Source organism: Apium graveolens, chromosome 11 (genome assembly GCF_009905375.1).
Source record: "Apium graveolens cultivar Ventura chromosome 11, ASM990537v1, whole genome shotgun sequence".
Classification (NCBI taxonomy): domain Eukaryota; kingdom Viridiplantae; phylum Streptophyta; class Magnoliopsida; order Apiales; family Apiaceae; genus Apium; species Apium graveolens.
The window spans coordinates 13,104,778-13,131,072 of NC_133657.1; the positions used below are offsets into that span (position 1 = coordinate 13,104,778).

Below are 26,295 nucleotides of genomic sequence, written 5' to 3' on the forward strand. Positions count from 1 at the left end.
AAGATTTGATTATCCAAAAATGGGTTTAGTACATGCTAATGCATGCTGTGTAATAACCAGTGTCTACTGTTCTATAAAGTAAATACTGGATGCTTTGTTAGAAGTAACAATTTAGATAATAAAAATCTTGTATTCTCTCAAGGAAGAAGCTAAGCACTTTATCAGTAAAGAGCCTAGAAATTTTGTAGCAAAACATTCTTAATTTTAATATAAAATTAAGTGAGTTTTGAAAGATTTGTGTTCACTATTTTATTTGTCAAAATTCATTACTAACACATTTTACTACAAGATTTTAATTTACTTTTTTCACCATAAAAAACACTTCAAGAAAAGCAACACATTCACCCCCCCTCTGTGTGTGATTCATTATCTAACAGGTTCGATGACATGTAAAGCTGAGCCTGTAAAAATAAAGGTTAGACATAATAAACCCCCCAAAAAAAATTATGAGTATAGATATACGCGGGCTGAAAAGTTAGGGTTGATGTTTACGGGTGTCTATTAGGGTTTCGCTATGACTTTTATGCGGGGCTATAATGAGGGCTTTCTACATATTATTTCTACCCTCGAATTCATATATAAGAGTTATTTTTGGGGTTTTTTATAGGCTGGACTTAGGGGTTGTTTAGGAGCTTTACCGAATAAGTTTCCTCAAAGGCGTGTTAGAGGGGCTCCTCTTAGACTTTCGCGATGAGTTTTCTCATAGGCCCTCCCGAGGGAGTTTTCTCGTAGGTTTTCCCGAGGGGTTTCTTCAAATGCATTCTCTTGGGGTTTCTACTGTAATATTCCAATATGGGCTTCTATTGAGGGAATCATTTACGGCCTCTACTTTTATTTCTTACAAGCTGAATTTATCGGTTGCTTTATGGGCTGAAATTACGGGGTTTCTCTATAATCGTGAAAATCCCAAAGAGGCACCGTTTCACTAGGAAACAACCCCTTGACTGGCTGAGACTACGAGATAGACTTCTATCAGGATTCTGCGACATGGAAAAGGATATATACGACTATAGTACATCTATACAAAATATATATACATATATATAGGCAAGTACTCAAATACAAACCAATATTGGAAACAAACTACAAATCAATAACAACGGATCGGTTTTGGGGTAAAGTCGAACCAAACCGCGAAGAGCGATTTTATAAAATTTTCATCCGCAATCGCGTTTGTGGTTAGCCGAATCATTTGCGGTTGCGAATTCGCGATTATTGCAATTCGATTTGTGGTTCAACAACTTAATATAAAACATTGAGATTCACAACAACAAAAATCAAAATGTTGATAAATTTAGGTTCAAGAATTTAATAACTTAAGATGAGAGTCTTAATAAAAAAAATATTATTAAAGTGTAATGAGAGTCTTAAAAATAGGGTCTGAGCGCCTTGATAGGCACTGCTACTAATAAAGTAAAAGAGGTAATAAACGGGTTGTTAATTGATTAATTGAACTTGAAACTTGAGACTTGAAGTAATGATCTAGGCTTGAAATTATAACAAAAAGAGTGTTAATCCATTAGTCTTATAATAATTAATAATAATAATCTTAACAAGATAAATGTTTTTACTTTTTAGTTTATATAATAGAAAATATATTATATATATATATAGAGAGAGAGAGAGAGTCTTACTCCAATACAAACTAAATTAAAATACAACTACAAACTGCACCACATCCAATTTAAATATACCATCTCACAAACAACTCAATATAATTCCTTCAATTTTTAATTGATTTTTTCCCGTCAACTGGTGAACTTTTTTTTAAATCTAACTTCACCATATATTTCAACATCCTCCAACAATCAGTATGAATACCATATTTGATATATTTCGACGATAAATCACTAATTATGCATACGAGAATCACTAAAATCTACTGGTTCCTCAAATAGTACTGATTTCAGGTTAGTGATTTGGGTAAACTTATATAATGGTTTGTCGTCAAAATATAGCAAATATGTTATACAAATTGATGAGTGGGAGATGAAGAAAAATATGGTAAAGTTATTTTTTCAAAGAATTGCGTACACCCCTAATATATATATATATATATGTGTGTGTGTGTGTGTGTGTGTGAATGTATATATGTGTGTATATGTATGTATGTATGTATATATGTATATTTGATGGATTATTATGATACGAGAATAAGGATCCTAAGGTTAATATTAAAAAAATTTCCTAAGATAATGGTTTACTTGAGTGTATTATATTTGTTATCAAATGTTGTGCAAGACATGCCTTGATATAACAAGACTAAGTCATATTGACAATCCTAAGATTTAATTGACTTGTAATTTTTATATAATCTGTAATGGTATTCTTTGATTATGTAAGAATGTCGAATAAGACTAAACTGTATTTTTCTGCAAACAACCAACAAGTTAGGAATAAATCTCTGGAAGAAGATCAAGGTTGATCATGCCTCAGAATGAAGATATATAGCTTGGTGAAGAATAATGTTGTAGCTTGAAAAATGTTCTAAGTCAAATGCCGAGAATTCACTGATCATGGAATGTCGAGAAGTATATCTAGAACTCCTCAAGCTTATTGAGAAGTCAACTTGACTTGTAGAAAAGTCATTTTTCTTGTAGAGAAGCCATCTCACTTATAGAGAAGTCACTTTGCCAATAGAGATGTCAACTTGACATGTAGAGAAGTGGAGATGTCGTCAAGTCAAAACGCATGTAGAGATATGGAGATGTCGACAAGTCATTTACACATGTAGAGATATGAAGATGTCGACAAGTCGTTTACACATGTAGAGATATGGAGATGTCTACATCGTGACACAGACATCTCCATACACCTTGAATATCTCAATAATAGCTTCAATTACATAATATATCTATCATGAAGATTTCAGATTACCAGTCAACAAACCATTTAATCATTAAAATGGAAAGTCTACAAATGCAGCTTGAAGAGTGCAAGATTAAGGGTCAAGATGAAATGGACAAAGGAGTGTAGCAGATCTGGAGGATTATATACAGAAATGCAGCACTTAAAATAGAAATAAATAAAAAGTTTTAGAAATTATGTTAGTCTATTTTACTATAATCAATGTAAACTGTGCATGTTGTTCTATAAAGCATGTCATGGGTCCTTTGTTCCAGTTGTAACAAACAAACTAGTTTTTTTTGTATCCTCTCAAGAAGTAGCTAAGTTCTTCAATATTCAAGAATTCATATTTGTAGCACAACCTATTTGATTTTTAATAAAAGATCAAGTGAGTTTTGATAATTGCTTCTCTGTGGCTTTACAGTTAGCTAATTATCACTATAAATACTCTAAGATGTTAAATTCAAGAAAACATAAACATCAAACTTGATTTCTTGAGAATAAATCATAAAGTTTTAAAGTAAAAATCAAGAAACACACATTCACTCCCTTTTTGTGCATTTCGTACTTACCATCAAATTGCTTACTTTACTAATTCAAAGGGACATAAAATATATAGTAAAAAAATATTTAATAATAAATGATTAGGATTACTTGTTTACATGTATTTGTGGTGATCTTAAGAAAAGTATCCTAAGGTTAACCTTAGGATCCTTATTCCCTTATAAAAATTACATGGATAAATAAGATTGCTAGTGGTATATTAGGAGAGGGACTCTTGATGGCTAGCCTAAACCTAGATGGATAAGGATTGAAAACTTTGGGGCCTTATGAAAAACTTGGGCGGCCCATTATGAGGGGTTTTGGCGATCTTTTGAGTGGAAAGATGTTGAAAAGCTCCGGTGATAAACGCACACCAGCAAACAATGAAAGCGACCCTGAAATCAAGCGCATGGAAACCATCAATGGAGATATTATGGATGATATCACGTGAACATGCAGAATAATGGATATTGTAGGAAAAGAAATCTAAAAAATAAAAAAACGGTGGTAAAAAACATGACTTATCGAAAAATATGCTAAGGTGAAGGACGAAAAGTCTTAATCGCATATTTTGTGTCTCCGATTGTATGTGCTTTGGTGTTAATAGAAGATATCTTGGAAAGAATGATCAGAAAATTTGGGTTTTATGAGTTGTTTCCATTCGAAGAGGGTTGAAACAGGTTTCCAGAATCCTAGGCTTTCCACATCAAAAGCCCTAATATGTTTGAAAGAGCAAACATGAAGCTAAACACTTATTTGCTAATGGAGCTAAAACTCATATGGAGGGGTTTCAACCGAGGGGATAGAAGGCCTAATCTGAAGGTGGCACCCTTTGCGGAAGGCCCGATTTATATGCGTACCCCCAAATATTATAATTTTACATTTAATGAAGAGGCTCTCATATTGAAAAATAGAGAATCTCATTTTGAAGGTTCTATTGCTTAGAAGTTAAGGCCTAGCAAAGTCTCTATTCATCCGGATCATGGGTTCAATCGAATAAATATTTAACCATGCAGAGGTTAAGGCCCGCCAGAGTTCCTTTCAATCATCCTAGGATTTTAATTGGACAAGGGCTCCAACTACGCTATGCGTTTAACTGGTCAAGGGTTCCCGTGAAATGTTCTAGTTCACAGCATACACCAGTCTATAAAGGGATTAAACGGGTGGACTTAAACAGCAATGAGGTGCAAACCCCTGATTCATGAAAAAATATGAAACCCCATGTAAAAAAGGTGGTGAACCTCATAATTAGTGGCTATGTGGTCAACCTAGATGCTTAAAAAAATGTGGATCTTCTCGCTAATGAATAATTGGCTCCGTTTGACAATTAGTGATTAGTTGTTAGCTGCAACGAATTGAATTAGCTATTTTGACCAACTGATTGAGTAAGTTGATTTGACTAGTGAATTGAATTTAGCTGTTTTGAACAAAAGCCATTTGGTAAATATAGTTTTGAATTAGTTATTTTTATAAATGATTTAAAATTAGCTTATTGGGACGAAATCATTAATTCAAAAAGCTAACTATCAAATAATAATATTAAATACTTCATTTAGTCGAACTTCTGATTTGATCAAAAAAATTAAATTTTTGGAAAAAAATAACTTACAGAAATGCCAATATATTTTTAAAATATGTGTTTAAAATTTTTTGCCGAAAAATAATAATCCAAAATCGAGGTTTTCTGCTGGTGTGATTGATGCTAGCGACGCGCTTATTTGGGCCCCTCCCTCTGCCCCTGCGTAATATCACACACATGATTTTCTCTTTGTTACATGATTTTCAAAATTATTTTATAATAATAAATTATATAATTATATAATTAAAAATGAATAATATAATCCTGAAAATTTATATTAATGAAATAAATTATTACATTTTATATCATAAATAATTTTATTTAAAAATTAGTTTAGTTAGGTATTTAATCATATATGTTATATATTTGTATTAATAAATTCATCAAAATTTCAAGATTAGTTTAAATTTGTATTGATAATATTATCATAAATAATAATAAAAATTATTATGTTGACAATATTTTAAATTACATTGTAAAATTTCTATCATAAGATGAGTATAAGTAAATGAATCTTTTACAAATTTAAATATGGCCACTAAAGCTAAAAGTTTATAAATAATTGGGGCAAATTAAAATTAAAACTTTTATCTTAATCTCAATAGAGATACCAAAACTCATAAATGAGTAACAGTCATAATATATAAATATATTTTTCTAACGCATGGTAATATTCATTACATTTTCATGACAATTATATATTTTTTAATATTATGTACAAGTTAAATGTGAATTACTCTTGCTTGACTCTTACTTATCACAACCTTTCAAGTTCTTAACCTTTTGGCTCTCCAAACTTTAGATCTTCCAACCTTTGGCTTTTCATTCTCTTATAACCTATGTTTAGATAACCTATATAAAGGCTTGTTTGTATATTGTTTAGATGGGTGAATAAGATAAAAACATTATCTTCTCCAAAGTTTCTCTCTAGTTTCTAGCATGTCTATTATATAAATATAACATCTATTATATAAATATAACACGTTATCAGCACGATTTGCTTATAAAATAAGGAAATCAGTTTTACTTAAGTGTTGAAAGGAGATCATCAAAGTGTAAATAGGTGTTGGAAATCCAAGAAGAAGAATGATTCTACGAAAATTTTATTATTTCAGTTTGTGCATAAGAAATATGGCTAGCAGCCTCTCATCATGTGTTATAAAAGATGAGGAATCTTTTTGTTTGGCGGATAGTGCAAAAACACATACAATTTTGAAAAATAAAGCATATTTTTCGCATCTAACATTAGCCAAAGCTAATATAAATACAATATCGGGTACATCAGATATAATTGAAGGCTCCAGAAGAGCAAGTATAGTGCTACCCAATTGTACATGTTTATTGATTGAGAATGCAATGTTTTCCACCCGATCAAAAAGAAATCTTTTGAGCTTTAAAGATATATGCCACAATGGCTATCATATTGAGACGACAAATGAACGTGATAATGAATATTTATGTATCACGACTATAGTCTCAGGGAGGAAACATGTGATAGAAAAACTCCCATCATATAATTCTGGATTATATTATACTTTCATAAATCCAGTTGAATCACACATGACTATTAATACAAGATTTGTTGACCCGACAAATTTTACTATATGGCATGATCGTTTAGGCTAGCCAGGTTCAACAATGATGCGAAGAATTATTGAAAATTTAAATGAACATTTAAAAACAAAATTGTTCCATTGTCCAAAGATTTTTTATGTGTTGCTTGTATTCAAGGAAAATTGATAACAAAACTATCTCCTATGAAAGTTGCCATTAAATGCCCAAAATTTTTGGAGCGAATTCAAGAATATATATGTGGACCAATTACCCCATCTAGTGGGCCATTTCAGTACTTTATGGTACTCATTGATGCATCAACAAGATGGTCATACGTTAGTTTATTGTCCACTCGTAATGTGGCTTTTCCACGACTTCTTGCTCAAATAATTCGATTACGAGCACAATTTCCTGATTATAATATAAAGAAAATAAGATTGGACAAAACAGGAGAATTTACATCCCAATCTTTTAAAAATTATTGTATGTCTATTGGGATTGAAGTGGAGCATTATGTTGCCCACACACACACACTCAAAATGATCTTACCGAGTCTTTCATTAAAAGGCTCCAACTAATTGCGATACCATTACTTATGAGAACAAATTTACCAATTACCGCGTGGGGACATGCAATATTACATGTGGCTTCTTTAGTCCGGTAAAGACTGATTTCTTATCATAAATATTCCCCAATACAACTGGTAAATGGTCAAGAACCAAATATCTTTCACTTGAAAATTTTTGGGTGTGCAGTTTATGTTCCAATATCCCCTCCCCAACGAACAAAAATGGGACCCCAAATAAGATTAGGGGTATATATTGGATTTGATTCTCCCTCGATTATTATATATTTGGAGCCCAAGACTGGTGATTTATTCACGGCAAGATTTGCCGATTGTTAATTTGATGAGACAGTTTTTCCTGCATTAGGGGGAGATAAGACAAAATTTGAAAAAGAAAAGCAAGAAATTTTGTGGAATGTAGTATCCCTGTCTCATTATGATCCTCGAACAAATCAATGTGAACTTGAAGTTCAAAAGATTATCCACCTACAAGAAGTCGCAAATAGATTTTCTGATGTATTTACTGATGTCAAGAATGTGACAAAGTCACATATACAACTATTAATGTTCCTTGTAAGATTAAACTTCCTGAAGAAGATAATAAAATCATGCTAGCAAATGAGTCTAAAGCACGCCAGAAGCGTGGTAGACCTATTGGATCCAAGGATAAAACTCCAAGAAAAACAAGGAAACTTGATAAGAAAGTTGGAACATCAAATAACATTATAAATTTGATCACTGAAGAGACGTCTTCCAAGGATGATCAAACACCTGAAATTGTTGATAATGAAGAGATCTCGATAAATTATGTCATTTTAGGAAAGAGGTGGAACAGAAAAAAGAAATTGTCATGAATGATATATTTGCATATGCAGCTGCACTTAACATTTCTGAGGAAATCGAGGATCATGAGCCTAGATCGATCTATGAATGTAAACGAAGAATGATTGTTCAAAGTGGAAAGAAGCTATTGAAGCAGAATTGAAATCACTTGAAAAATGCCAAGTTTTTGGACCTATTGTCCAAACACCTGCAGGTGTAAAACCCGTTGGATATAGATGGGTATTTGTGCGTAAAAGAAATGAGAAAAATGAATTTGTGAGATACACGACACGCCTTGTTGCTCAAGGCTTCTCACAATGATCGGGAATCGATTACGAAGAAACTTATTCCCCGGTAATGGATGCAACAACATTCATATTTTTAATAAGTTTATCAATTCTAGAAGGGCTCTGAATGAATTTAATGAATGTTGTGACTTCCTACTTGTATGGGTCACTCGATAGTGACATTTACATGAAGATCCCTGATGGATTAAAAATGCCTGAAGCATATAGTTCAAGACCCCGAGAGATTTACTCAATTAAATTACAAAGATCAATATATGGATTGAAACAATCAGGTCGTATGTGGTACAATCGTCTCAGTGAATATCTTTTGAAAAATGGATATACTAATAATGTAATATGTCCATGTGTTTATATTAAAAGGACAAAATTGGGGTTTACTATCATTGCAGTATATGTTGATGATTTAAACATCATTGGAACTCCAGATGAACTCCATGAGACGATTGGATATTTGAAAAGAGAGTTTGAAATGAAGGATTTGGGTAAAACAAAACTTTGCCTTGGTTTTCAAGTTGAACATTTATCTAAAGGAATCTTTGTCCACCAGTCTTCATATATTAAAAAGATTCTTAAACAGTTTATTATGGATAAGGCATATCCTGTGAGTACACCCATGATTGTACGATCATTAGAAAATAATAAGGATCCATTCCGCCCAAGAGAAAAGAGAGAAGAACTTCTTGGTCCTGAAGTACCATATCTTATTGTCATGGGTGCACTGATATATCTTGCCAATTGTACACGTCCTGATATTGCATTTTCTGTTAACCTTTTGGCAAGACATAGTTCTGCTCCAACTCGAAGACATTGGATTGGTGTGAAACAAATATTAAGATATCTTTGAGGAACAATGGATATGGGTTTATTTTATTCTAAAGACTCAAAAGTGGAATTAGTTAGTTATGCAGATGAAAGATATCGGTTTGATCCACACAAAGGAAGATCACAAACAGGTTATATATTCACATATGGCGAGACTGCAATATCTTTGCGATCGACAAAACAGATTCTTGCAGCAACTTCTTCGAATCATGTTGAGTTGTTAGCACTTCATGAAACAAGTCGAGAATGTGTATGGTTAAGATCTCTAGTCCATCGTATTCGAGAATCATGTGATATTTCAGTTAATAAAGGAAGTCCTAATGTTCTTTTTGAAGGTAATGAAGCATGTATCACTCAGACCAAGGAAGGCTACATTAAAGAAGATCGGACAAAGTACATTGATCCAAAATTCTTCTTCACTCATGAACTTTAGCAAATGGGAGATATTAATGTTTGTCAAATTCGCTCATGTGAAAATCCAGCAGATTTGTTTACAAAAGCACTTCCAACATCTTCTTTCAAGAAGTTAGAACACAAGATTGGAATGCGCAAATTTCGGGACATCTAGTAGTTATGTTAAAATGAGGGGAAGACATTATTTTAAAATATGTACAACACATGTACTTTTTTTCCTCTACTAGAGTTTTTCCCACTAGGTTTTTCCTAATAAAGGTTTTAACGAGGTATGTTGTTCATATAAGTCATTCAAGGGGGAGTGTTATGTACAAGTTAAATGTGAATGACTCTTACTTGACTCTTACTTATCACAACATTTCAGGTTCTTAATCTTTTGACTCTCCAAACTTTAGATCTTCCAACCTTTGGCTTTTCATTATCTTATAACCTATGTTTACATAGCTTATATAAAGGCTTGTTTGTACATTTTTTAGACGAGTGAATAAGATAAAAATATTATCTTCTCCAAAATTTCTCTCTAATTTATAGCATGTCTATTATATAAATATAACATCTATTATATAAATATAACATTTAAACCTCCTGTCGATGAAATAAAAATATTTATCTCAATATCATAGTAAGAGCAGGTTCACACTGTTGCCAAATCCATTGAAAAGTTAAAATATATCGACTTGCTACATAATTAGATAAAACTTCATTGCTCATCCTTTTATACATTTATTACTATAAACTTAAAAAATTGACAAATTGGGATATATCATTAATTTTGATATTTTAATACCATAATGGAGCTGAGTCTAAAAGTGGCAACACATATCCAGATAAAGAAGACGCCAAGTTACCATAACAACTAGAAACGCCTTACGTAATTGCTTTAATTTCATAACCTCAATTCACTCTTTCTTTCTACATCCCCCTTGCTGCTTTCATCTTGTTCATCAAACCATCCAAAAGTAAAGCCCCATTATTATATCTTTTATTTGGTTGAGAAAAAAGTTAGTTTGTTTTCAACAATACATATACTTTTGAATGGTTTCGTTATGAAATGTTATGATAAGGATTGATTTAGGTGTTTTCAAGATCATGGGTCTATAAAAGTTCAAACCTTTCCCCATAAATTCTTAACATTTTCTTGCACAAGATTCGGAAAAAGGCTTAGTATGTTAACATATCATTTTCTTGAAACTTTTTAATTTTTATCTTTAAATTTGTGGTTTTGATTACACTTTGAAACTTGGTTGAAGTGAAAGTTTGATATTTGTATTGCCTTGGAGTCTTGGTCAAGGTTAGTGCCTACATAAAATCACACTATGTAAAAAGGGCTCTTTTAGCTATCAAGAAACAGTCTTTTATTGTATAAAATAGAGGCTCTACACGTTTATAAATTGAGTTAATTGTGGACCAAGTTGTTTCTCTTGTTTTGTCTCTTATTTCTTGTGTTTTTTCTTTGATAATTTTATTTGCTTCCAGGGAAAAAAAGGGTGATTTTACAAGTTATGGTTATGGAGAAAGGATCATCACAATCAAACCTGGATTGTTTTCTTAATTGCACAACACCTGTAGCGCCATCTCAATTTCTACCCAAGGTTTGTTTTTTTTGTTTGTATTTTTAATGTGGTAGTGGTGATTTTAGGGCTTAGTTTGTGATTATTGTATGTAGTTGTGATTTTGTATTTTTGATGAAATCAGAGTGAGATTATGAAGCTGAATAGTCTTTGGCATCCATGGGAGAGAGATAATGTGGAGTTTTTTACCTTGAGTGATCTTTGGAATTGTTATGATGAATGGAGTGCTTATGGCGCTGGAGTCCCGATTAGTTTGGATAATGGAGATAATGTTGTCCAGTACTATGTGCCTTATCTCTCTGCAATTCAGATTTTTACCAGCAATCTGTCTTTAAACTCTTTGCGGTAATTCAGTTAATTTGTTTTTTACGAGTTTTCTAGTACCTTATTTTCGCTAATTTTCATTGAATAAGTTTATGTGCGTGTCTGTGAGAGAGTTGAGGGGGTTTATGTAATTGATTTACGAAGTTAGGATCTTCTGTTCATACATCTGTTGGGGGTTCATCAGTGTCTTGTATGGTAAATATAGTTTGGTACTCTGGGATTTTACAAAAAGCCAGTACCTTGTTTTCTTTTTTAAATGAGTTTTCGAGATTGCTGTGATGAATTTAGTATGATATTGTATAGGGATGATACCGATTCAGTGAGTGGGACGAGGGACTCTTTTAGCGATTCATTCAGTGATGAAAGTGAGAGTGAAAAGCTGTCAAGATGGGATGGGTGTTCCTCTGAGGAGGGCTTTGAACAAGAGTTCCTCTGGCATCATAATAATAGATTGGGGAACCTTTATTTTCAACACTTCGAGAGCTCAACTCCTTATGGAAGGGTTCCTCTCATGGATAAGGTATCTTTTGAGCTTTTCATGTCCTAATGTCCTATGATCCAATTGCATATTATAATCCTTGCTACTTTCTCATTTCTGCATTGGATCATAACTTAAATGCATTAGGAGCCATCACAAGTTACGAATCCCTTTTTGGTTTGCAAGGATTTAGAACTTGGTTCCCAGAAGAGGTTGATCTAATACTGGCAAGTAAGATGACAGATTATTCTGATTGAGTTACTTTATTTTTCTTTTAGATAACTGAATTAGCGGAAAGGTACCCAGGATTAATGTCCTTAAGGAGTGTGGATCTCTCACCGGCTAGTTGGCTCGCAGTGGCATGGTAACTTTTTTTCTTTTCTTCTGATTATATTTTATAGTCTGATTCCATTTTGCTTTCTGGTAATGTCTGTTATTGTTAAACAAATCAACAAACAGATTAATGTAATACATGTTTGTTAAAGAAAGAACAGAATTACTTTCCCAAATTTCATTTATATGTTGCTGGTTGTGAATAGATATCGAAATTGATATTTGCAGGTATCCAATTTATCACATTCCCATGGGAAGAACCTTAAAGGAACTATCAACATGTTTCCTCACATATCACACCCTCTCATCTTCATTTCAAGGTCTTAACTTGCTTCGTATACATTATTCTTTGTTCTCTTCCTTTCTTAAATTTTTATTAATTTCCCTTCCTTTTGTGCTTATGTAAAAACTTATCTGATCTATTTATAAATTTCAGATTTAGATCTTGAAGATGAAATGTGGAGTACCAAAAGGAAGCAAAAAAATGGGAAAGGAATCTCTCTCGCCCCTTTTGGGGCAGTCACGTATAAGATGCAAGAACATGTGTGGGCCTCCAGCAAGAGTAGCCGTGATCAAGATAAATTGAACTCGCTTCAGAGTGTAGCAGATTCTTGGCTTAAACAATTGAGGGTACAACACCACGACTTCAACTTCTTCACCAGGAATCGTCATGCCTGATGACTTTGTAAATCTTTTGGACTTGAACAGCAAGACACTAATCGGCTTCCCTTAATCTCGTTTATATTTGGTTGGATGAGAAATTTGTATATTTTGATACTTCCTCTTTGTTGAGTTTTACGGGTTAAGAGTTGAAGGTAGTTATTATATGGGAATGTATTAGTCTAAGCTCGCGAGAACAATCTTTTTGCAAATTTTCAGCCCTTTGTTTGTACCCTGTGAATTTATGATGTGTAATGCAGATAGAGAGAATGCAATTTAGTGATCTCTTTCATGGGTTCTGATATGTATATATTTTAGTTGATATAAAGGAGTAGTTTTGCACTTAACTTGTTCATGCAGTTTGTTTAGTTGTGGCAGAACACAACTGCATAAGTAATTCATCATGTTGTGTGTGCTATAATTATATACGACACAGTGAGAAAGTTTCAACCGTATAAAAGTTGATGGGGGGACATTTTGCCGGGGAAGTTAGATTTTTTATCAATACCTTGTCAAAAGACACTTGACATTAACCTAATAATGAAGTTGAACGTGTCCTTGCTTCTTTGTAGATTAGGTAAGTCAGTGAACGGTTGTTTCAGGAAAAAAAGGTATGTCAAATAGTTGCCGTATTTATATTCTGGAAAATTGCAGGAGGTTTGAAATGGACTCGAATTGATTTACAAAATACTGCTCATTGCGAGATTTGTCAAGGGCTTATCTATTGTCGTCCGAGATTCTGATTTCGATTCTGGCTCATCTCCGAAATTTGTTAGAACAAATGCTCAATTGTAAAGTATGTGAGACAAATTAGTCAAAAAAAAACTACTCATTATCGTATTCCTGAGTTTTTTAGTTGAAGAAAAGAAAAAGAATTGAATATGGAAGGAAAGAATAGGAATTTTTTTTTACTTGCCTTCCTGAGTTTTCATATACAAGAAAAGAAAGTGAAGATTTTAAAGTAAAAATTTGTTTAATGCAGTAATCAGAAATTACATTTATATCTTTCTCGTGCATTAAAAATGTAGTGTTTAGTAGTTGCTGATTGCGATACAACATAGCACTCTTGTGACTCGTGAGATTAAAGTGTACTTATTTTAATTTAAATACAAAAATGTGATGTATTTTATTTAAATAAATTTTATAAGTAAATTATCAAAACTATTAAAGTTTTTTTAGAAAAAGTTTTTTTTATACGAAAGAAGATGATTATAATTACTTGATTTTAAAATTATATTTATACTTGATTTCAGTTTTTAATTTGACCGTAAAATTGTAAATCGTATTTTTGGAAAATATTTTTAAAGAAAGATGATATTTTTTACAATTTTATTTTAAAAATCGTAATTTTACCCAATATCATAAAGAAAGATGGGATCGAATGAAAAATAGGAAAATAAATAATTGTATTGAAAATATATAAATAAAATAAAATATAAGTAAGAAATAATAAATAACTAATATTTTTTTAACATGAAACGTGAATAATAATATAATTTAAATATAAGCAAAAAATTTTAAAGCATGTATTATGTTTTTCGTGCAAAGAATTTAAGGGAGATCATTTAAGAGAGAAAAGAGGATGTACAATACTACGGAAAACTAGGTGCATTTAACAAAGATGGCAGGGACATTATTGTAATTACTCATTATTGTAATTACTCATTATTGTACTGAGTAAAATTTTATGGCATTTAGCAACCATAATTTAATTTTCACTTTTTTCAAAAAATCTGAAAAACACGCTAGAGAAAATAGATAAATACAAATCTGTCATTTTCTCTTCAAAATTAAACTGTAAAAAGAGGAAAACCGAAGAAAAATGAGGAAAACCGAAGAAAAATGAAGATGTCAAACAATCACGAACAGTAGAATTGATTTCAACCCCCATTTATGTCCAGTTTAAGACTTCCTTGACAGCCACTAAATTCAGGTGCATACTGGCCGGCAATTAATAAACTAGACCCTACATAAATCTATGATGTCCTCTTTTGGTTCAATCCTGATTCATTCAGATATGCGATTTCAAGTATCCTCAGTTTATTTATATATTGGGGTGCTTGCAAGAGTGCCAACATCTATGTGTCAAACACCTTTGAGTGTCTTTCTATTGGAAAGGTAAAAGTGCTCGGTTGCCAAGAGAAGTTGTTGTCAAGAGAAGTTGCCAACACTTTTGTCAACCTCCTGACAACCCCTCTTAATAGTTAAAATATATCTGTACTAAATGTGTGTAAATTACAATTTCCTCTTTTATTGTATGATATTTATTTATTTATCAAATGTGGGGACCATTCAGGCAACTTGAAGATGTGCTAATTATTGGAGATAAAAATTGCTACATTTGACATGAATGAAAAATAAAATAAAAATTATTATTTTTAGTGAGTTGGCAAGTGTTGGCACCCTAGAAGCTGCATTTATTGGAGATGCTCTTAGCCGCGGCTAGATATTAAAGTGATATTGATCACTTTTGTTATAATTTTCCAAACATTTTGCAGTGTATTTATAGTACTAGCTATCTGTTCGTTTCATCTAGTTTGTCTTTTTCTACATGTTATTGCGCAGTTTAAATGAATTCATGAAAAAAGAACACATTTGATGTGGGTAACGTCAAATTTAACCTTTTTTTGAAAAAAATTAAAGCAAATTTTATTAACTCAGAGGAATTTAACAGGGACAAATCCCAAATCTAATAAGCAACAAGTTTGAAAAATAAAGCCCGTGGCTCAGTCGGTTAAAAATGAGATAACTATACTTTTGATCTAGTGCTGTGTTAGGAATATGTTATGTACTTGATAATAAGCTAAACAAAACACCTTAGTAAATTTAATTTAGTGAATTTTGTAGCACCCGACGGATGATTAATTATAGTCCCGATGGATGATTCAATATAGTCCCGACGGATGACTAATTGATATCCACCGGGTGAGTAGCTTATGTAACAATAAGTACTGTAGCATATTTCTGCAAACAACTTTGTATAGATTCTGTAGTAGCTTATGAATCATGTAGACTGCTAGGCGATGTGCAGAATAGGTTGATTAAATGTAAATATCAGATGTCTTGTAATTCTGCACAAATAAAATGGAGTCAAGTGACAAATGGCTACCCGACGGATGATCAACAAAGCTACCCGACAGATGATCAACAAGGATACTCGGCGGATAACAAGCATGTACCCGACAGATGATCAACTCAAATATCTGTTGACAGTGACAACACAGTCACATGCGTCGAGTGTTTGCAAAAGGAATGTGGCAGCCTGTTTAGCAGGTTTTTGAGAACAAAAAAGAATTACCATTTCCATGCTATTATGAAGATATTCAAAGATGCTGGAATAGAGTAGTGAAGCAGCATGGAGTTAGACTTATATGTTTTGTTTTATTATCTTGTCTTATTACTATGTAAACTTGGTGATATATGATAGAATATATTTTTGTGTATATTTTAGATGATATTTGTTCCCATATTGATTATGTTTTGAATTTAGTTGGACCTTTATTAATTAGTTTATAATATTTTATTGTAGGAGGCAAAGAATTCTACATTGGAAAGGATTGGAGCTAAATTAGAAGAAAATTCGGATTTAGTGTGCTACACGAGCAAGACTTATTGTTTGGGCCGTATCTTGAGTTCCGTTCATCAGATTTGGGCGATTCAACAGCCCGCGCAAAGATAACAAGATTCTCTTTCATTAGAGAATGGTCTACACTTAAAAATCAACTCGGATCAGCCCAGTAACAGCATAGAAAAGTCAATTACGAATTTTGACCGTAAAATCCCATTCAATTTTGGAAACTCTTGTTTATTCCTAAAAAGAATAAGAATACTTTTTATATTAGGTTTATATTATTAGAGATAGAAGGTATGTATCTATAGCCACCAAGAGAAGAATCTAAGAGGAGAAGGAGGAGGACTTTATGTTTGGAGATTTGATATCCACAACATAGAGATAATTCTTTTAACTCTACACTTTGTATTTTATTTTAATATTCTCATGTATCCTATCACTTTTACTATGATTATGGTTGGCTAGTTTATTATTGTTGGATGACTGTTTTGAAGCCCTAAACTTTATGACAATTATACAGTTTTGATTTTCTGAGATGTGTTCTTGATTGTGCCTGTATATACGTCAATACTTATAGAGATGCATCATGAATTAACTATGATATGTGGTCATCCAGTTATATTTTGTGATTGCTATCTCTGTAAAGTCAATTAATCTTTCTATGTGGTCATGGGATTAGTTGTATAAGTGTGTAATTCGTTTCAACCTTTCTATGTGGTCATGGGGTTATACGAGTAACAGAACTTGTTTCTATGTGGTCATGGCGGGTTCTCTATAGGTATCTTTCAAAACATATCAGATAAATTTTAGAATTGTGTCATGAGTTTAGGGTGGATCTACATGCTTTCCAACATGTTTCTTTAATTATTTACAAACAAACCTTCTTCTTGCTTACTAGTTAATTTAGCTGTTAGATAAACAAAATAAATTCATTCTTGATACCATTAGCGAAATAGAAGAGAAGTAAGCTCTTGATCCTCGCCGTAAATCGATACCCTATTTACTCTACATTACAAATGACACAAAAAGGGTTTAAGTTGAGTCACATCAATATATAAACCAAGTGTATCAAGTAGAACAACTAACAAGACTAAGCAAATATATTCTCAGAGAAACATTTGTAAGCTGAATCATATAGCATTTCTCTGTAAGTTTAGTTGTTCATATTTGTAAGCAGCTGTGAGCTATTCAAGCTTCACAGGGTTCTTACTCGATATATATATATATATATATATTATATATCTGGTGGATATATTCAAATCCACCAGAAAGTTTTAAAGACCTGAGTTTTTATTACTTTGTGTTTGATTTACTTAACTTTTTATTCCGCACTTTACAAATCAAACAGTTAGATATAAATTGAGTTAGAACCATTTTTCATAAATCTCAAAAAGAAGCCAGAATTACATTCAACCCCCCTTATGTAATTCTTGTTGTATTGTTAGGGAATAACAGGCTGCATATGGGCTGGGTTGGGTCGGTTTGACCCTTTTAACGATCGAACCCATTTAGCACGGGTTACAAAAATTTCAACCCATTAATCTCGAAAAAATTAAAGAACCCAACCCTACTAATCCTTTGACGGGTTGGGTTGGTTAATGTTGGGTTGATCGGGTTATAAAAAATATATTATGTCACAATCATATTATTAGAACTGTCATGATGCATAACTTATAAGCTTACACAAAATCTCCAAGTAATATATGAGTTTAAATAACTATTTTTGTTTAAAGAAAAATAAGTGTAGTTGAAATTGGTTGTCATGTTGGTAGGAGGTAATGAAATGATCTGTCTTGTAATTATATACCATATACATGTTATACAACGAATACTTGGCTAACTAAATCTCCATTTTAGAAGGGTAACAGCGACCAAGTGATTCAATGCATGGATTATTGAACTATATAATAATCTAGACTATAATCATATAAAATAGTATATATATATATAACCGGGTTGGGTTGGGTTAAGGTTTTAAATATCTAAACTTTGACCCAACCCATTACAAACGGCCCAATCAAAAGTCAGCCCAATTAACCTACGGTTTTAGATGGTTCGGTTTGGTCGACCGAATTTAGGGTTGGGTCAGGTCGGTTATAACGGGTTGGATAACCCATGAGCAGCCCTATCTTGATCGGTTTACCTTGGTTCACGTAGTTTGCAGGCTATTGCGTGAGCCCGGAGGGTTTACCCAGTGTGCACCCGAAGGGTAGCGGCTGCAGGTTACCTACGATAAAAAAAAGTTTGAAAAATAAATAGATAAGCTAAATCATTAGTCGTCTTATTTTCGAATTGTTTTATAAAATCAATACAAATATTTTAAAAACTAAAAATAAAGTCGATGATCTCCCGAGCACCCTAGCCTATACTAACTTTTAATCTTCCTGAAACACCAGCATTAATATAAATATTTTAGAAACTAAAAACAAACGCGACGATCTCCTGAGCACCTTAGCTTCATTTAATGAGAACAATTCACAAAAGATTTACCAACTCCACATTAAAAATATAATATAAGGGGATATTTCGATGGTTAATACGAGTAGAAATTGAGGATGATAACCAGAACATATACTGATCAAAATAATTTTGTAAATACTGATCAAAATAATTTTTTCTTTCTAAGTATAATGAGATTGATACCTCGGTAACGAGAATGAAATTTCTATTTGTACATAGTAGTGACAGAATTATCAAATTGGTCTTTAAAACTTGATCTCAAACCACATGATATTGATGTATGATAATATGAGATAATGTTATTGATAAAATTAAACTCAGTCAATCCGTTATATTTGATAATTCCGGTGTACGGGCTACTTCTTTCGACACCGCGCCGAGACCCTTCTCGCGGTTGCGGTGTAACTGTTGTGGGGTATCTGCAAAAGAACACTGGAGGGGGATTTGAGCCCAAAGATAGGGTTTAGGAATCGGTACCTTTTGATTAGGGCCGTTCATTGTTGAGGCGGAGAACGTCTGGCTCAGATGAATTTCCTACACATGTCCATGTAAGGACCACCTTTAGGATGCATCAAAGGTGTGCTAACGCGTGTCATGTTTGTTTTAGTTGTTTGTTGTTGATGTGCCCCTCTATTGTGGGATGTGGGGTATGCTTGTGTCTAAGTTGGGCTGGGCCTGGGCCCTCCTCGAGCCCGGCTCTCCTGATGGCAAGGTTGGATTCTAGCTCAGAGTTGATCCTGCTCCTAGTTTGGGCTTGGATCTGGCTATCCATGTGAGCCTGACATATTTCGTTAACTTGTACCGGGTTAGGGGGTCTTGGCTCTCCAACTGAGTCTGCCTCAGCTTAGAGCTGGGTTGAATGCTAGCCAGGTTGCTCATGCCCTATCATTTGCCCCGCACTCCCTTATATAGATTTTCTGGATGAGGGAGTAGAGCAAGGATATGGAATGGTTGTTGCCCTGGAGAATTTTCTGCTGCTTTCTTGCCCCCAAATCAGGTTTTGGTGTTATAGAGACTAATTCGGATTCAAGTAGAAGAATTTGGCTTACTTGGAAATTTTTTGCTGCTTTCTTTCCCCTAATCCGGGTATTGGTCTCGTCCGGATTCAGGTAGAAAAATTTGGTTGCCTTGAATTTTTTTTGTTGCTTTCTTACCCCCAATCCGGGTATGGTGTTGTAGAAACCAATCCAGATTCAAGTAGAAGAAATTGGTTTCCTTGGAGAATTTTTCTACTTCTTTCTTGGCCCCAATCCAGGTATGGTATTGTAGAGACCAAATCCAAATTTAAGTAGAAGAAATTGGTTGCCTTGAAAGAATTTTGCTGCTTCCTTGCCCCCAATCCGGGTATGGGGTTTTAGAGATCAATCCGGATTCAGGGAGAAGAAATTTGTGTCTTAGGAAAATCCTGCTGCTTTCTTGCCCCCAATCCGGGTATGGTGTTGTAGAGACCAATCCAGATTCTGGTATAGGGAATTTGCTGCCCTAGGAAAATTTTGATGATTTCTTGCCCCTCAATCCGGGGAAGGTGAGTGTGCTCCGAGCCGGATTGAAGTAGAAGAAATTTGTTATATTAGAAATTTTTTGCTTCTTTATTGCCCCCTAATCCGGTTATTGTGAGTATGCTCCAATCCGGATTGAAGTAGAAGAAATGGGTCCCGAGTTGGATACTTTGAACTCAGTAAAAATTGGGGAAGTTATAATGTCTATTCAATTTCTCCTTTCCACTTTGAATTGTGGGAAGTTAGTACTCTTTGAAAAGTGCCCCATAATGATTATTGTGTTTAATTACAGGTATATATACATATATTTGTGTATATATATATTTGTAACTAAATGGGTAGCCAATAGTATGGTGCCACGTGGCAGGGCGGTTTCTCACTCCTACTTCCCTATGAAAGCTTATGCCCCTTATTCTTTTTTTTTTCAATTTCTTCAAAATTCTCAACAGTCACCATTCGCTTTCTTCTTTTTTTCTCTCTGATTTTTGTGAGGAGTCGAAGTGTTGAAGTGCTTCTTTATTGTTCCACCGCCACCAATTGTTGTTGCTCTCGATTCCTTTCTCCTTATTCACGACTTGTAAGTTTCACTTTTTTCTTTTATTCTTCCCTCATTGTTGATTCTTTGTTCTAGTTTTGCATGCATATATATATATAGTTGGTGTTTCGTTTTGTTATGGTATCAATATGTGTTGTTATAATATGCTTGTCCCGGTGGCTTGTTTTGAGTTTTTGGGCATAGATCTGTAAAGGATAGGTTGCTTTTGGTTTGATTTGGGTTTTCATTCTTCTAGGCTTTACTGATGCCCTTGGTGTTCTTGGCTAAAATAAACGTATGTACATGTAAATTTGACATATTTTGTTATTTGATTCTTGCTAGAAACTGTTATTGGTTTGGGGTTTTTGGTTATGGCCGGGTATGGGGGTTTGTACCCGGGTATGGTTTGCTATACTGGGTCTGTATTTATTATTTTGCTGGGATAGGATTTTCGGTTATACCCGGGTTGGAAGTCATGCCCAGGTATGGGTGATTGTTATATGACTTTGTTTTTCTTTTTTTGATAAGTAGGAATATCTTGTTTAGGATAATGCTAGTCCGAACTAGTGATGCATGGACGGGTTGGACTTGCAATACCGATCCAGATTGGCATGTTATGGTAGAACTAACATAAAGTGCAAGGTCCGAACCACTTTGTAAAAACATAAAACTTGTAGAAATCCAGAATAACTCACATTGATCTTGATAGGTATATGGTCCAGACTAAGGTACTTGCAAAGAGATAATTAACGTGCTCCCCGAGTACGTCCAGCCAATAGAGTGATCCATATTCTTCTGAAATAAACCATTCCCGGGTAAAGATGGGTAAGACAACTGTGACCTCAAATGAGATTATTAGTAGATTCCAGGTTAAGAAGCACCCGGATATATCTATACCTTTTACTCCTGAGGGATACTGGATTGATGTCAAATATCATTTTTTGATCAAGGCCCGAGAAGTTGAAAATTATGTTTATTATTTGAGAATCAAGTACGAAAAACAACCAAATGGTCATCCCGGGATGTATAATCAGGCGGAGCTGGATCGTGCTTTTGCGGACATGATCATAAGCAAGGAGCACTACGCCTTGAAGGACTCTTTCGCTGAAGTAAATACGGTTGGGATGGATAACGCGACCCTGGACGCGTTTTAGTTGACCCTAGACATTGAATGAAGATGGCCGGAACCTCACGAAAGGATCTACCACCGACCGGCTGATGGCTTTGTCCTGGTTTGGATGGAGCATCTTAGATCCGGGCGGAATCCCCAGTGCCACATGTTTATTAAGCATCTTTGTAAGCATGTTTACAAGATTCCCCCTATATAGATTACTCCAAATGGGATTAAGTCTATGACCTGGTTCATAGCTTGTTGTAATAAGTCCAGGTTTCAGCCTACCCTAAAATTATTCCACCAGTTTTTTTACTTGTCTAAATCTAGTCAAAAACCCTTCTATAAGATCCGGTTTAAAGCTGCCGAGTGTGGGTATGGTCTGGGTAGGTCCAACCCGGTTATGCACCAGACCTCACTGAAGTACTGAAATGGGGAGATTATATTGCTGAAGGGAATTGATCTAGCCTACCTCCCTTACTTCACTTTAGATGGGATTGAAACCAAGTTTCACCAGGCTGTACTTGAGGGTGAGGCTATGGATCAGATTAGGGCTTTTTATGATTGTCTCGGGTATCAGCTTACCCGAGATACTTTCTTGAATCACAAGTCTCTATTTAATTTTAGGTGTAAGTATTTATTTTATTTGCCTTGGATTGTTTTTTTTATACCTTCTTTTGTTGTGGTTTCATGCCCGGATCCTTTATACTATGCTTACCCCAGTCTTTTGTAATGTTCTACCCGACTCTGCTATATTATTTTGACTTGATTTTCTTTGTTTTCTTTCAGGTTTGCCTCATTATAACCCGGATTACACTGCTATAATGTCTTATTCTGCCTATGCTGCTGCTTTCAATAGCCTTGGACTTGCTTTCAAAACAGAGAGCATTGCTGGTACTGGGTCCGGGTCGGCCAATGCTAAGGGTGGTTCCAAGTCTTCCGCCCCTCATAACGAGGTTAATCCGGGTTTCGAACCCATGAATATTGATCCTGTTATTCAGAATATTCCCGATGATGACGATCCCCCTCGTAAGAAAAAGAGGAACAACCCGAGTTCCAAGCCTCCCCGGGGTAAGACAGTTGTTGCTGATAAGGTCGTTTGTGATACTGAGGGAAATGGCCCAGATGGGGAGCCGTGAAGTGGGAAATAAAACTTTGGACGACCTTGCTAACTTCATGTATGATATCCCGGCTGATGATGACTGTGACGAGATGGAGGGATCCGGGTTGGCTGCAGCTTTTAAGAAGGTAACCGGGTACCGAGTTATGTTGATACTATATTGCTTTTATCATACCCGGGTAGATTTATCTTTTTTGATCTAGTTATTTTTTCTTACCTTCTTATAGGTTGGAAGTGCTATTGCTGATGAGGTCCGAGAGGCCAATAAAAAGAGCCGATGCTGAGAAGGACCAGATAGATAACTTGAAGGATGAGCTGGATGAGGCCCTGGAGGGCTTTAAGACTGTTGAAACCAGGTTGAAAGGACAACTTAAGGAGGAAAAAGATCAGGCTGATCAGCTGCAGAAGGAGGTGGAAAAGCTTAAAGCTGAGTTAGTACCAAAAGAGAATCTTGACAAGAATGGTATCATTGCCGAGTTCAAGACCAGTGAAGAATATGACATGGCGGTTGCTCAAGCCGGGGCTTCGGATGTGCAGAGAGTCTGGGTTGTTGCTGAGAAACATGTCAAGACTGACCCCGGGGCAAGTTGACCAAGCTTCATTCATGAATTCCTTACTGCAAAAGCTGTAATTGAGCTAGGAGAGGGAGAGCCAGAACCATATGACGGACCCAATCCCAGTTTCTTCTAGATCTGTCTAGGTTTTGCAAAGTTGTTTGGGCCATGCCCGTGTAATTAGTTATTCCCTAGTACTTTATTTGTTCTGGATGATGTTTGATCCTTGACTTTGGCCGGATTGGTTTCCAATCCGGATTGCTATTTAATATGGTTTCCCTTGCTTTTTTTGTTGATATTTCTTAGTAGCATATTTCCTTTACTACGCTCTTTATATTTAGAATATATTTTAATTTAAAATTGATTGTTTTCATCCCGGGTATATAATTATTTTGCACTTAAAAAAAAATATAAGTAAAAATTGATTGCTTTCAACCCGGGTATGAATCCATAGCCGGTTTGTTTTTGGCTTTATAATGTTTTGTACTTGGAAAATATTCTCAGTAAAAATTGAATGCTTTCAATCCGGGTATGAATCCAAAACCGGGTTGATGTTTTCTATTTAATATTTTTTGTATTTAGAAAATATTTTAAGTAAAAGTTGATTGCTTTCAACCCGGGTATTAATTCAAAGTCGGGTTGATGTTTTCTTCATGATGCTTTTTGTACTTTGAATGAAGATGGCATGAATAGTTGGAAATGGTGCTTCTCCGTTCAAAAGTAAGAACAACTTCCATTTGACCGCTTTCACGCTTCCTGAATCCAGCCGGTGAATCTAATATGAATAGTTCGCCAGGGGGAATTTGATCTTCAGGTAAGGTGCGTATTGTATAGGATAAAAGGCCGTGAATAGGCCTCCTCTCCACCTAGGCGAAAGATAGGGCTAGAGGCGAGCGCTGGAAAGATAGGACTTTCCGAACAAGCCTAAAGCTTGAATGAGACACCGGGCATATATCTTCTTTTCTTTCACATTTCCCAAAACTCATTCGATTGCTCGTGACGGGCTAGAGAAAGGTGGGGGTAGGGACTTTTGATGTAAGGTAAGATGCTAGCGGTCTAACTCGGGCAAACAGATGAGCCGAGTAGGTAGGTTTCTATCTGACAGGGTTTGATGGTTGATATCGGATAGGAAGAGAGAGATGACATTTCTAGTGAACCCAAGAAAGGAATGTAATCGAAGAGGCCAGCGTAAAAGCACAGAAAGGGAAGCAACTTGTCCACAAGCTTGAGGTTCAAATAGTGGTCTTTTTTCCTAGTAGCTAGTTTTGACCTAGTTCAGCTACTCGAGGGCAAATCAATGTTCATAAGGCACGGAGAGACGTTAGGCGAGAAAGAGTTTCAAGTAAGGTTTGAAATCTACTCTGTTCTAGTTCATAAGTGAAGGAAGAAAGCTAGGCTTCGTCTCTGTCTAAGGCAGGCATGTGAATCCGTTACTTCAAATAGAATAGAGGTAGCTCACTTCTGTGTTCAAGTGAAAGAAATAAAGGTTGATAAATCCTTCCATCCGATCCCTCTCTTTTATATGCCGATCTCAGCAAGCAGTACCAGAAAAAAGGAGTGAAGGTTAGCAGACTTGGTTACCTGCCGCGGGGCCCCTTTGAAACCAACTAAGTCAAGCTCAATTACACAAAGCTACGCATAACTTCAATCTGGGGCACTCCCGGACATCTGCAACGTCCTCCCAAAGGGCACTAGGAGACTAGACATATTACGTTACGAGCACTGGATCTCGGTTTTCCTCGTTAGCAGCAATTAATGAGATGAAGACATCTGAAACCGGTCACGTGGCAGGCGAACAAATCCCAATGAATTGTAATGCAGCTGTTGACGAGTGTATGCTCGGTGACTGGTATTAGAGCAGGATGTCTACTCGTACGGGAAAATCCTTTCGAGGAAGATTAACCGATTATCAACGAAATGAGTTGCTACTACAGTTGGTGGAGCAATTCTAGGGCATGAATGAACAACTCCGTAGCCTGAATGCTCGTGTGGGATATCTATAATCTGAAGAGCAGCCTCAGTTTACAGGAAACTTGGCGGTCAATCATGAAGGAGAATCATCCGGAGGAAAGACTAATAAGGAAGGAGATGCTGAACAAGGTGAACAACAAGAGGACCAGCCACCTAATCTAGTTCCGAGACGGGAAGTCCGGGTTGGCAGGCCCCCACAAGTGCCACAAACTCCCTTCTTAGATTAGACTGGAATGGGGAAGTTGCTTGAAAGAGATTACTATGAGCCTTATGACACTGAAGAAGACATCACAAAGAAGGTGAAAGTAGGCGTTCCATATTTTAATGGTAGACTAAATCCAATAACCTTTGCAGGCTTCTAAAATAGCTGTTTACGCTACCTTTCCGGGCCTAATAGTCTACCCTATACCTACTATACAGTACCCGTGTTTCTATGCAACTAGAGTTGCCTCTTTTACGGAGTTGAGGACTCTAACTCTAGACTTTACCGGGCTAGAACTCTCTTTAGTTGCTTCTCTAGTGTTACACGTGTGGGCGGCTTCAAACCGGACTTGAATAGCATCTCGGACTCTACAAGGCCCAAAGCCCTCTGAAACAAATACCAGAGAAAGAAACTCCGGCGCGGGAAGCTAAATGAATGGAGCGAAAGCCTTA

General features: G+C 35.0%; 2 protein-coding genes across 3 annotated transcripts; both read left to right on the forward strand.

Moving 5' to 3' along the window:
- Positions 1 to 9,068: 9,068 nt before the first annotated feature.
- On the forward strand, positions 9,069 to 9,473 carry LOC141695359 (secreted RxLR effector protein 161-like). Its single transcript, XM_074499611.1, has one exon. It carries the CDS (start codon positions 9,069 to 9,071, stop codon positions 9,471 to 9,473), a length of 405 nt encoding a protein of 134 aa, XP_074355712.1.
- A 787-nt stretch (positions 9,474 to 10,260) lies between these two features.
- Positions 10,261 to 13,105, forward strand: LOC141698120 (uncharacterized). 2 transcript variants are annotated; one of them, XM_074502736.1, is made up of 7 exons: positions 10,261 to 10,413; positions 10,931 to 11,046; positions 11,150 to 11,370; positions 11,653 to 11,869; positions 12,106 to 12,191; positions 12,389 to 12,480; positions 12,597 to 13,105. In XM_074502736.1, the coding sequence occupies exons 2-7, from the start codon at positions 10,957 to 10,959 to the stop codon at positions 12,836 to 12,838; spliced, it is 948 nt and encodes a 315-aa protein (XP_074358837.1). In that variant the 5' UTR covers positions 10,261 to 10,413; positions 10,931 to 10,956; the 3' UTR covers positions 12,839 to 13,105. The 2 variants fall into 2 exon arrangements, with proteins under 2 accessions (XP_074358837.1, XP_074358838.1); XM_074502737.1 differs by lacking the exon at positions 10,261 to 10,413 and adding an exon at positions 10,608 to 10,745.
- Positions 13,106 to 26,295: the final 13,190 nt, after the last annotated feature.

Excerpts from the sequence above, each read along its gene's own strand:
- LOC141698120 (XM_074502736.1), top strand. The coding sequence starts at position 10,957 with ATGGTTATGGAGAAAGGATCATCACAATCAAACCTGGATTGTTTTCTT. Across the intron at positions 11,047-11,149 it reads CATCTCAATTTCTACCCAAG|AGTGAGATTATGAAGCTGAA; the intron begins GTTTGTTTTTTT and ends TGATGAAATCAG. Across the intron at positions 11,371-11,652 it reads CTGTCTTTAAACTCTTTGCG|GGATGATACCGATTCAGTGA; the intron begins GTAATTCAGTTA and ends GATATTGTATAG.
- LOC141695359 (XM_074499611.1), top strand. The coding sequence starts at position 9,069 with ATGGATATGGGTTTATTTTATTCTAAAGACTCAAAAGTGGAATTAGTT.